Source organism: Cololabis saira, chromosome 5 (assembly GCF_033807715.1).
Source record: "Cololabis saira isolate AMF1-May2022 chromosome 5, fColSai1.1, whole genome shotgun sequence".
In the NCBI taxonomy this organism is placed as follows: Eukaryota; Metazoa; Chordata; class Actinopteri; order Beloniformes; family Belonidae; genus Cololabis; species Cololabis saira.
The window spans coordinates 27,396,350-27,408,970 of NC_084591.1; the positions used below are offsets into that span (position 1 = coordinate 27,396,350).

A 12,621-nucleotide genomic window follows, 5' to 3' on the forward strand; every position below is an offset into this window, starting at 1 on the left:
CTGATATCTGCCAGCTCTGTGTGTCAGACCAAGTTTTATTACAGTTCAACAGAAAGGGGGGAGCGGCCCAAAGTTTATTGCTGGGGGCCTCTCTTATCTCGTGCCTGTTACAGAAACTGGTTCTTTCAGTGAAAAGTCAGAAGAATGCACATTAGTTTCACACACAGAAACATTTAGTTAATCAGCACATGCAGTTTACATATTCAGTTTGGTTTTGAATTATTTTTTATTCAACAATCCTCAGTGGTGGAGAGAGCACAATAATGCAGGGTCAGATCGTCCTTTAGCAGTGGACAAGTGCCAGGAGGCTGGATTCTCACTTAAAATGAGGTTTGTTGAGGCAAAATTGTGACAGAGGGAATATCATGCCAAGAAACACACAGTAATTTCTACTCTCCTGTCATTGAAGTTGGTACCGGTGTAATGGGTATCCAAAATCATCCAGGTTACATGAATTATTTCAAATGGTACATCGGATGGAACATGCATGGTAATTTGAGTCTCCATGACCTTTTGATGGCCTGCTGACCTGTCCAGGAATCTCACCCCTTGACCGCTGGGATCGGCTCCAGAATATCCTGTAACCGTGAACATGATTAAAGTTGGTAAATGAATAGTATCATTGTCCAAAAGAGGGAGCACAATTGCATCGTAACTTATACGTGTTGAATTTAAGTGAAATGGTTACACTCTACACAATATACTTTCTTCACGCAAATCTTCCATCCATCCATTATCTATGCCTGCTTCATCGTTTTCTTGGTCCCCGGGGTCTGCTGGAGTCTATCCCAGCTGTGATGGAAAATCCAGCCTTGATTAAACCAAAACTCCTGGGAGCACCAAAATAATAGCTTTGGCCCAACTAAGTGTACAGACTGGTAGTCTGGCCCAAAAAGATTAACACTGACCTTAAAGATGTTTTGTCTACCGCGTGACATCGTACCGCGTGACATCGGACGCTCTCTGTCCATCTCCCTCCAGCCAGCTGCCACTTTATTGAGGTTTTTGTAGTGAAATGAGGAGGTATCATAGAGATAACTTCTAATTTCAACTAACTGGATCAGCCGTTCCTCATCTGTGACCGTTTCCTACAGTGCTTTCAACCGGCTTTCAATGCGAGCGACGGGAAGAAAATAGAAGCAGGGCATCCGATAAATATTCAGCTCAAAACGGCGCGCTGCGTCGCTGTGGCCAGTTAGGACAGTCCAATAGAAAATAAAGCAATGGAATTGATTTTGTCGCTGACGCTCGCTCGCATCGCATAACTCCGCCGGCCGGAGCTTCCACCATTTTTTCATAGCGATGTATCACGTCATTCAGGCAGCCAATCAGCACAGTGCCTCATTATCATTATCATATCTCAGAATCCCGCATAGAGAATGGGGTTAGAGACTGGGATGATAAAGACATGGCTCAAAGGCTGAATTTCTAATTTATTAAGCAAAAACAATCAAAAGCTTGTTTTTAAGACATTCGAGGCCTGTTTAAATTAGGGATTATATGCCATAATAGGTCCCCTTTAACATACAATTTTCTGCTGGATCATATCCCAGTTTTAATCCAGAATACACTCTCTTTCTTTTTCTTTTGTGTGTGACTGAAATAATTAAAATATAGATATACGGTAATGTGGTTTGATATTTTATGTAGTTAAATTCTTTGCTCTCTCTTAGTCTGCCTCTTGTCGATGACTGTGAAAAAGGGATAAAAAAAGACTGCTTTTATATGCATAAAAAGGTTTATTACAATTAAAGAAGGTATACAACAGACTCTTAGCTGGACGTGAAAAAATGAACAAACAAAGACAGTGACGTGCTTTTACGGAGGAGGAGGCTGAAATGTCTATATCAGCAGTTAATCATAAAACTCCTTGACAGGTCTACCACCAGATACACTCCAGTTTATAGTCCAAGGTATTTCCTTACTCTATAAACAAATGTCAGGATAACCCAAATTCCTTAATTCGTTAGAGGAAAGGGTTCACTCTAAATTGTCCATTTGTATAGATATGAGTTCTATACTGGCAAAGAATTGCACATAATCAGTTTGGAGGATCCAGCTTGAAAGGACACAACATGTGTTCCTACAAGACTGCAGCATTCGTAATTAGATATAGTTATGTTTGGGTCTTTTCCAAACCTTTTTGAGTATCTTAGTTTTAATGTTTAAATTACTAATGCCATTTGGTCTTCTTGGCAATTGTCTTGTTATTTACATTGATCAACAGGTGTGAAATGTATGTAAATTATGGCTGCTGAATGATAAAGCAATATGTGATCCAATAAACTAGAACATTTTTTTTTTTTTTTTTTTTTTTTTTTTAATAAGAAAAAAAGGTCATGGATGTGCAAAAGTAAGCCATCTGACAACCTAATATGATTTAAACATTAGTGTGGAAAAAAGGAAATCATAGACTAATTGCAGACAAGAATAATGTACATAGCAAATGTGAAATCAATGAGGGCCTGGAATCTGACCTATGTTATGTCGTGACAGAGGCAAGGCAAGTTTATTTGTATAGCACAATTCAACACAAGGTAATCCAAAGTGCTTTACATCAACATTAAAAGCAGCAAGACACAATTAAACAGTAAATAACAAATAAAATGAAATAATCGTAATAATAGTCATGGTCTACTGTGAGCACTGCTCACAGTAGACCACATACATACATAACAACCTGACAATAAATGTATTTACTGTACATACTAGAAAATAATGTGCAATATCATTCACTACAACGTGCAATTATGTAAATATCCGTCTGTTATCTTATTTGTATACCAGTATTTTTATTATTCCATCCATCCATTATCTATACCCGCTTTATCCTTTGCAGGGTCATGGGGGTCTGCTGGAGCCTATCCCAGCTAATTTCAGGCGAGAGGCAGGTATTATTATTATTATTATTATTATTATTATTATTATTATTATTATTATTATATATATCAGTACTGTTTATAGTGTGTCATACTCTGTTATTATTATTGTATTATTATTATTTCTATTTCTATTGATGCCTCTTGTTTTGCACTATCCCCTTTTCTGCTGTACACTGCGAATTTCCCCGCTGTGGGACTAATAAAGGAATATCTTATCTTATCTTAATACATTTTCTCTAAATCTCAGCGAGGATGGTGGCAGCAGTGAGGTTGACCTGCCAGTGGGGGGCAGCAGCGAGCTGCTGTTCCGCGGTAGGAAACACACAGAAGAAGAGCGGGGGCGTCACATGGAGAGTTAAACTGGCTGCAGTTTGACCAACTTTTTACCTCAAATATCTGTTTAAGTCAACCAGTTCGGGTGTTTCTGGTCTGTTTTCTTGGCTCACTTTCAAAGCCCACTCTGTAACGGGGTGATGAGGCTCAGTTGACGCAGACGTCCTGAGGTTAGTGGGATCATGTCAAGACTCCTCTGCGCATTAAAATGTTTCCACGATCTGAAACGGTTTTCCAGACTGTGCCGACAAACAAACAGTCGCAGACACCTGTGTAAAAACCCCCACCGTGATGACGAGCACATGCGGAGATTTATCTCAGAGAACACGGAGGTGGTCGGAGGACAGAGCCTGACGCCTGAGATCAAACTCAGATTATTGACCCCCAACTGCAGGTTCTGGAGAGAAAACCCCGAACTGTGGCCTTTCCATGACCCGTACTGGGCCATTTACTGGCCCGGGGGCCAGGCGCTCTCCAGGTACCACAGCACCCCGCCTCAAATACACGTAACAGTAGCAATTCCCTGCTGGCAAAGCTGACTGTGGCTCCGCAGGTTCGTGCTGGACCAGCCCGCGGTGTGCCGGGGTAAGGCGGTGCTGGACCTGGGCAGCGGCTGCGGGGCTGCGGCCATCGCTGCAGCTCTGGCCGGGGCGGAGACGGTGGTGGCCAACGACATCGATGCTGGTAGGAACACAGGGATGCTGCTGTCACTGGTAGTCAGTACTGGAGTTGAGGGGGGGTTTTATTTTTATTTTTGTACAAAAAAACAACACTTCAAGAGAAGTTAAGAAAACAAAACAAGAAAACAAAGAATTTCATCCTTTGACACTTTATCTTAGTTTACATGTGAAAAAAGGAGTAGGAAGAAGTGTACATTTATTTAATCCTACCCCCATTCACTTATCGTTTAACTCGTGTTTATAAATACTCACACACTGTACTTACACTGCTAAATAACAGTATTATTATATACTGTAATTATACTCAAACACATACCTACCGGTATACATACATTCCAAACTGCATTCAGGACCTGTTCCAGATAAAAGAAACAGGCTATGACCTGAGGGGGAAACTCATGTTTGAGACGACGACAGCAAGAACGAATATTAAAAAGAGATGTACATCAGTTAAGGCTAGAGAAATTTGGAATAGTTGTAATAACAACCTAAAAATGTGTTGCTCTATCGCCAAGTTTAAGAAATTGTTTAAAGAAAATACTGTAAATAAATATAAAACACTATAATTATAAAGTATACTATCAAAAATATTCTAGGATGTGAAACTTCAATTTTATATTTTGTCTTACTTATTTTTTTTCTTCTTTATGTATTGTTTGTTTCCACTGAGTAAAAGCTAATGTCTCATATTTTTGCTGATCATAAGGAAAAAGGGTAGGCACTATAAGCTACGGCTTCAGCCTACACCTTTTCGGCAAAAGAAATGTTTTTTTTTCTTCCTTTTTTTTTTCTTTTTTTTTCTTCCTTTTCATCTTGTTCTGTACAAGCCGAAATAAAGATTCATAACATAACATACACATAGTTGAATATTTCTATATATTTGTACACACATGCCCATATAAATATAGCCTACTTATTTACACTATACTGTCTCTATTAACTGCATCTGCCCTATATCTATGTATATATCTACTTACACACATAATCACACACACACATATATATACCTATACATATGCGTACACCCATACATACCTACATATACATATATACAGTACTGGAGTTGAGGGGGGATGGCATCCCCCCTGAAACAAAAAACGGTCCAAATCATCCCCCCTGTAAAACTGCCATCCCCCCTTTCCGTCCCTTATGTAATTTCATTAATGAATGTGGTTTTACTGCTATTTCAACAATTAGAGTCATCACCAGAAAAATAACTTATTTGACAATTTTCCCCTGTTTCAAGTAAATTTTCACTTGAAATAAGTAGAAAAATCTGCCAGTGGGACAAGATTTATCTTCTCATTACAAGCAAAAAAATCTTGTTCCACTGGCAGATTTTTCTACTTATTTCAAGTGAAATAAGTAGAAATACTTGAAACACATACTTGACATACTTGAAAATTGTTGTTTTTCCAATGATGAGTCTTGTTTTAAGTGTAATAACTAAACTTTAGTAACTTTAGTAACTTTAATAACTAAAATGAGACCTTTTAACTAGAAATAGGACAAATATTCTTATTTTGAGTTTTTGCAGTGATCCATTTTACTTATCCTGTGAAGGACAGACTCATATTGATAAGTTCAGAAAACTTTTTTATTTTTGTGTTTTGATGTATTTGATGTAAGCCCAGTGGATATTTAAAGCTTACAGAACGCTGCATTTAACTGCTGCTATGTCATTCATGCAGTATTTCTGCAGCTGTTTTGGTCAGTGCTATTATTTGTAATATATTATTTGTAATCACTACAAATTATCTGTCCCCATAGTCTTGAGTCTTGTTTTAAGTGTAATAAGATTTTTTCACTAAATTATACATTTTAACTAGAAATAAGACAAATATTCTTGTTAAGATTTTGAGTTTTTGCAGTGATCCTTTTTACTTATCCTTTTTTTATTGTTGTGTTTTGATGTATTTGATGTAAGCCCAGTGGATATTTAAAGCTTACAGAAGGCTGCATTTAACTGCTGCTATGTAATTCCTGCAGTATTTCTGCAGGTGTTTTGGTCAGTGCTATTATTTGTAATATATTATATTATTTGTATTCGGCACAAATTATCTGTCCCCATATGATAAAATCCACCATCCCCCCTGATTTTTTTTTTTTTTTTTTTTTTTTTAACAACTCCAGTACTGCTTGTAGTGATGCCCCTCAAACTCCTTGACAGGTCTACCACCAGATACACTCCAGGTTATAGTTCAAGGTATTTCCTTACTCTATAAACAAATGTCAGGATAACCCAAATTCCTTAATTCCTTAGAGGAAAGGGTTCACTCTAAGTTGTTCATTTGTATAGATCTGAGTTCTATACTGGCAGAGAATTGCACATAATCAGTTTGCAGGGTCCAGCTTGAAAGGACACAACATGTGTTCCTACAAGACTGCAGCATTCGTAATTAGATATAGTTATGTTTGGGTCTTTTCCAAACCACCTGTACTGCAAAACTGGAAAGACTCAGATCTGCCATGTTTGTTACACAAAAACCTCATCAATGGGAATTTATCTTTCTATCTTTCTTTCTTTCTTTCTTTCTTTCTTTCTTTCTTTCTTTCTTTCTTTCTTTCTTTCTTTCTTTCTTTCTTTCTTTCTTTCTTCCTCTCTTTCTTTCTTTCTTCCTCTCTTTCTTTCTTTCTCTCTCCCTCCCTCCCTTGGGTCACTGGGTGAAATGCCTTCCGGGACTAAAACAGGAACTCTGAACAGATGTGTCCAAAAGACACAATGGGTCAGCTGTTCAGAGCATGTGATCGTTTTCATAAGGACAAAGGTCAATTGGGGCCCCCTCCAGAGAAAAGGGAAGTCTAACAGATGTACCAAAAGACAATGGGCCATTGACAAACCGGTAAGTCACCAGTTTAACCCCACAGACGGTATATCGTGAACGGTAAAATATCGCCCATTCCTAGTCTCAAGGGACAGTTGACCGGTTCCTCATCCGGCTTATCTGCGAAGCATTCCTCCTACCCAAATTACCTTGCCCGTGTTTCAGAGAGCATGGACCTGCTGAACTCCTTCCCAAACATTAAGGAACTGTGTCTATAACTCAACACAGGCCTTCCAGGCTCAGCCGCCTGTGAGAGACTTTTTAGTTCTGCCGGGTTGCTCTTCACAGCAAAGAGAGCAAGACTTACAGCAAAAAACTTCGAAAATCAGCTGCTGCTGAAATTCAACAAGAGCTTTTCCAGTCTAAAATTGTAGATTGTGGGCAGTATTGTGGGATCTTGTGGGCATTTTATTTTGGTTTATTGTGAATAGCAGGATCCTGCGGGGATTGGGCACTTTATTTTGTCTTTGAATACTTTGATTCTGGTTTTAGTGTTGTCCGTTGGACAATATGACTGAAATAGTTTGCACTTACAGTACAGGTTGTGACTGTCCTTTTTGTCCTGTTCTGCGGAAGTAAGAGGATTATGTTACTGAGCTCGGCTGAGCTTTTACAAGTGTGGATAATAAAGTTGATTAAAACAACTTGTGCTGGATTTGATTCGTGACTCATCCTTTTTTTGCATTAAATAACTGATAGTAACTTTTACTCAAATTACATTTTAAATGAAGTACTTTTGTACTTTTACTCGAGTACATTTTTAGATGAGTACTTTTACTTTGAGTAGAATTTAAGCATATATAAGTATATATGTATAAGTATATAATAATACTGTTATTTATCAGTGTAAGTACAGTGTGTGAGTATTTATAAATACGAGTTAAATGATTAGTGAATGGGGGTAGTATTAAATAAGTTTACACTTCTTCCTACTCCTTTTTTGCACATGTAAACTAAGATATCAAGTGTCAAAGGATGAAATTCTTTGTTTTCTTGTTTTGTTTTCTTAACTTTTCTTAAGATTGTCCTTTATTCCTCCCTCAATGGGGAAATTCGCTTTGTACAGCAGCAATACACATGCAGCGAAAGGGTAAAAAAAGTAAAAAAAAATATATAATTACAAAATATAAACAGTATAACACGAATCCGGCGACCGGTTTGTGTGCGCCGCCATCTTGCGGCGGCGCCATCGCTGCGGTGGCAGGTGTCAATCTGCCACCGCAGCGCTGTTATTGTAACCTGACGCTCTACAGCATCATTATAGCTGGATTGATGATGTTAGACAGTGGCCTTCCATAAATAATGAAGGTATCTTAAATTAATGCTGATGTTAATTTATAAATAATGATTTGTTTGAGCGATAAGCAGGAAAGAATAGAGGAATAGGGAGATAAGGGAGTGTATGATTAAACACTGTAATATAGCTCTCTCCACCTCCTCTCCTTACGAGGCACGTCTGCACAATTAAATATTACCTGTTTATGTTTTGTTTTATTTTAGGTATCCAAGAATATTTTATTGATCGCCTGGCGTCCGATGACGAAAAAAAACGCAATTACAGGTCTCTAATTGAAGGGCAGAACTATCTCAGCTCCGGATGATACAGAATACATACATACATAACCCCAATCTGCAGATAAAACTAGTTTGTTGAGGAAAAAATATCAACTCTATTTGTAGCTGCAGAAGAAAAAAATAATCTCACGAGGAAAAGAAAAATATTGCTCACGCCATCGGAGCCTCTTCAGCATAAAAAAAAAGAAAAGAGAAGTAAGAGTAATAAAAAAGATGTAGCCTACTGTATGTTGTTATATTATACTAATTTATTGAAACACATGGCGAGTCAAACATTTACCAAAGCAGCTGCCAAACACTAAACAAGGTAGTAAGACGGTGGTTCTGCAGAACTGCGGCAGTAAATCCTCATCGGAGCTTCATTCTTTAGTAGTGATTTCATATGAACCCAAACCGTTAATAATCATTATTTTCTCCATATACCGCTCCCTGGCTTCCTTGTTTAAGGTATCCAGGTAAATTCCAGTTCCTTTCCAGCAGTTTAACATCTTTTTTTGCGTTCCATCTGTTCACTTGGTGAAACAGAAAAGTAGTTTTGAAAGTCCCTCCCGTCTTCATTCACTATCAAAACAAATGCACGTGACGGGACAGGAGTTTTCCGATGATACAAATACATTAAGAGAGCCTGGCAGGGAGCGGAGTAATAGATCCATACGTATATATGTCTATGGGCTGGAGCGGAGGAGCGGAGCCGCCACCGCAGTAATGGCGGCCGCTCGACTTCCAGGTTTCGCCGGATTCGTCTATATACAGTGAAATGAAAATAAAAAAAGTGCAGTACGAGAAATAAAGAAAAACTGCAAAAGGTAGCAGGTAGGATGTTTATGAGGTAGACAGATATTGCACATGTTAAGTTATTTGAAGGTTTGTTTTTACCTAATTTTTAGGAGTCATTATGTTTCATACATACGACGGAGTATTAGGGCCAAACAAAAAAACAAAAAAAGGAAATTACGAGAATAAAGTCATAATGTAATGAGAATAAAGTCGTAAAATTACGAGAATAAAGTCATAATATTACAAGAATAAAGTCGTAAAATTACGAGAATAAAGTCATAATATTACGAGAATAAAGTCGTAAAATTACGAGAATAAAGTCATAATATTACGAGAATAAAGTCGTAATATATTATAAATATATAAATATAACTTCACAAGATGCTCAATATTCCTCATTTTAACACAGGGAGAAGAAGCTCTTCCTGTTAGAGTTCTCATAAATTATATTCTCATAATATTACGACTTTATTCTCGCAACATTACGACTTTATTCTCGTAATGTTACGACTTTATTCTCGTAATTTTACGACTTTATTCTCGTAATATTACGACTTTATTCTCATAATATTACGACTTTATTCTATTACGACTTTATTCTCGCAACATTACGACTTTATTCTTGTAATTTTACGACTTTATTCTCATTATATTATGACTTTATTCTCGTAATTTCCAATTTTTTTTGTCTTAGTTTGGCCCTAATACTCCGTCGTACATACATGAATGACTTAGAGGAGCATGTCAGAAGCCCCCTCTTGACACACCCCTTAGTGCTAAAAGAACATTTGTGATGCATTTGTGACCATAGTGGCTGAGTTTTTTGAGCTATGTGGCGTTCTTCAACGATGGAGCAAGGGATCAATCGACCAGCCTCTTGAGGGCAACAAATTGTACACTTGTTAAAGTCAGAGTATGTGGGTTCAAATTCATCCAAAGAAATCCTTACTCTCTTATCTTGACTGAAAGGACAACTGCCAGTTTTGTTTACTTTTTTTTTTTAATAAGACCTCAGATATTACACTCGAACTTCCCACTGTTTTGGTGTTCTTATAATTGCAATCTTTTGCTTAATTTGTTTTAGGGCCAAATAGATTTTGCAATAGAGGGTCTGAATACTACTCATTTGTGTTCCAGTTGCAGCAGTTGCAGCCCATATGAACTGTGAGTTGAACGGCGTGGAGTTACCAGCTTGCGTGACTGACAACATGATCGGTTCAGAGCCTGAGGGCTTTGACCTGATCCTCCTGGGTGACATGTTCTACGACGAGGGCCTGGCCACCAGCCTCCACAGCTGGCTGGACCGCTGCATCAAAATCCACGGCACCAAAGTCCTGATCGGGGATCCTGGACGAGCCCAGTTCGAGGGGCACCGCATCCGACAGTTCCTGCATCATCTTGCCCAGTTTGAGCTGCCTGAGTGTGTCAGGGCGGAGAACTACGGTCTTACCTGTAGCAGTGTTTGGTCCTATCAACCTGAACTCTGATTAGTAGAGTGAACACAACGGGGAGCTACATTTGGTTTTCAAAAGTGACTCAAGTACAGAAAAGTGCAGTTTATGGACTGGCCACTAGGGGCTGGATCCCGCACTGACCCCTCTTGTTATAATACCCAACTTTACCGCCTAAATAAATGTTTATAGCCTGGTGTCAAAACATGTTTTGAAATATGTAAACCACCAGACTTGGAGTGAGTTTTTATCAAACCTATCACTAGGTCATCCGACCCTGCTCTCCCGTCATGATTACAGATTAATAGAAAATCTACAGGAGATCTTATTTCCCCAGAAATCCAAGTTATGAAAGTGCTTGTTTATCATTATCAGAGGACCTACAGGCATTCAACACAGGGAGTCACCCTTCCTGAGTCTGGTTCTGTTGGAGCTCTCTCTGTTAAAAAGGAGCTTGCATGTGCACAGAGTGCAAGTGATGGAATCCATTAACTTGTTTGCTTTCTCTGTGTAATGCTATGGTGCAACTTTTATTGCAAATTGGTGCTATAATAAATTGAATTGCATTCATTTCAGTTGAATAATATGCGATAACTGACCTGCACGCTTCTGTTGGCGCACGTCTTGTAGTTTGTTTTCCAAGCTGAATTTGATTGTGTTATTTGGAAAATTAAGTAAGAGTTTCTAAATACGTTGCAAATTCTCTCTGTCTCTGTATTCAAGTGTCTGCAAGTACAGGCATGGACTAAGGCAGTGGTTCTCAACTCCGGTCCTCGGGACCCCCTGCCCTGCATGTCTTAGATGTTCCCCTGCTTCAGCACACCGTGATACAAGGAGCTGTGTCATCAACAGAACTTTCCAGACTTTGATGACAAGCTGGTGACGACTGTTAATTTGAATCAGGTGTGCTGAAGCAGGGAAACATCTAAGACATGCAGGGCAGGGGGTCCCGAGGACCGGAGTTGAGAACCACTGGACTAAGCTACAAGAAAATGATTTGCTCTTTTTTCTTTTTTTTTTTTATGGAGCTGTTGAAAATGTTCCAGCTGTCATTAAGGATAAAGCGGGGTTTACCCTCGTTATGCTGCTAGTTCCTTGTAATTTTATCATTTTTTAATAAAACTACTGGTGTGTATATATATGTATATACACAATATTCTATGTCACCTACATACCCATCAGTCTTATATGTTTCACATTTTGTATTTATAAGTTATATTTTTTTTTCTACATTGTACATATTCACTCGAATATTACGTGTTGCATTGAAGAGTGAGATGTTCCAGTTTCATTCTACATATGTATAGCTCACTGTACATGTGTAAATTACAATAAGACATTCTATTGTGTGTGTGTGTGTGTGTGTGTGTGTGTGTGTGTGTGTGTGTGTGTGTGTGTGTGTGTGTGTGTGTGTACACACACACACAAACACGACATTGAAACTGCCAGTCAAAAGGTTTAGAAATGTATGCATCTAAACTTTTGCAAAGATAGCAGCTGAACACTCATTCTCTCTGGAAATCTTTGTAGAGAGAACCGTAAAGAGGTCATGCTGGATGTCTGGAGGCAACCTGTTTGAATTATGCTCTTCAGTTTAGGCCAATTAAAAGGCCAAGGAGCCTTTTGTCAACAAACCTGACGCATCGGAGCAATAATAAAACTTAAAGCTCGTACAGCTTTTTTTCTAAAGTAGGTAGTACTTTAACATTCTCACAACTGTTAATCTCAATTAAACATGTCATAAAAGGTCCACACTCTTATCCTTCTTGGTTCAGAGACCACAGGGACACCCTCTAATCTAATCATAAAAAAACCAAGGCACTTACTCCCTTTCCTCAAACTCTTGCCATTATCTTTCCTTAATAGTTTTAAGTAGCATTGATCTCACCCCTGGCATGCCCCCGAAATCCCCATTTGGGTTTTTGGTTTGTTTCCCATTTTTTTAGGCCTTCCACACTTCATTTTTAAGCTTCAATGTTGTTTGAGCTTCGTTAATTGCATCGAACTCTCATTATACTCTCATTAGCTGAACACTTCTGAAAATAGATACACCCACACTCGTGAGTTGTTGCTTTTACTTAATGAGAGAACCCATTAA

General features: G+C 38.4%; 1 protein-coding gene across 1 annotated transcript; it reads left to right on the forward strand.

Moving 5' to 3' along the window:
* The first annotated feature begins 3,244 nt into the window (after window positions 1-3,244).
* etfbkmt (electron transfer flavoprotein subunit beta lysine methyltransferase) lies at window positions 3,245-11,268 on the forward strand. The gene is made up of 3 exons (XM_061722556.1): window positions 3,245-3,693; window positions 3,769-3,899; window positions 10,210-11,268. Exons 1-3 carry the CDS (start codon window positions 3,398-3,400, stop codon window positions 10,557-10,559), a joined length of 777 nt encoding a protein of 258 aa, XP_061578540.1. The 5' UTR covers window positions 3,245-3,397; the 3' UTR covers window positions 10,560-11,268.
* Window positions 11,269-12,621: the final 1,353 nt, after the last annotated feature.

Excerpts from the sequence above, each read along its gene's own strand:
- etfbkmt (XM_061722556.1), top strand. The coding sequence starts at position 3,398 with ATGTCAAGACTCCTCTGCGCATTAAAATGTTTCCACGATCTGAAACGG. Across the intron at positions 3,694-3,768 it reads GGGGGCCAGGCGCTCTCCAG|GTTCGTGCTGGACCAGCCCG; the intron begins GTACCACAGCAC and ends GTGGCTCCGCAG. Across the intron at positions 3,900-10,209 it reads GGCCAACGACATCGATGCTG|TTGCAGCAGTTGCAGCCCAT; the intron begins GTAGGAACACAG and ends TTTGTGTTCCAG.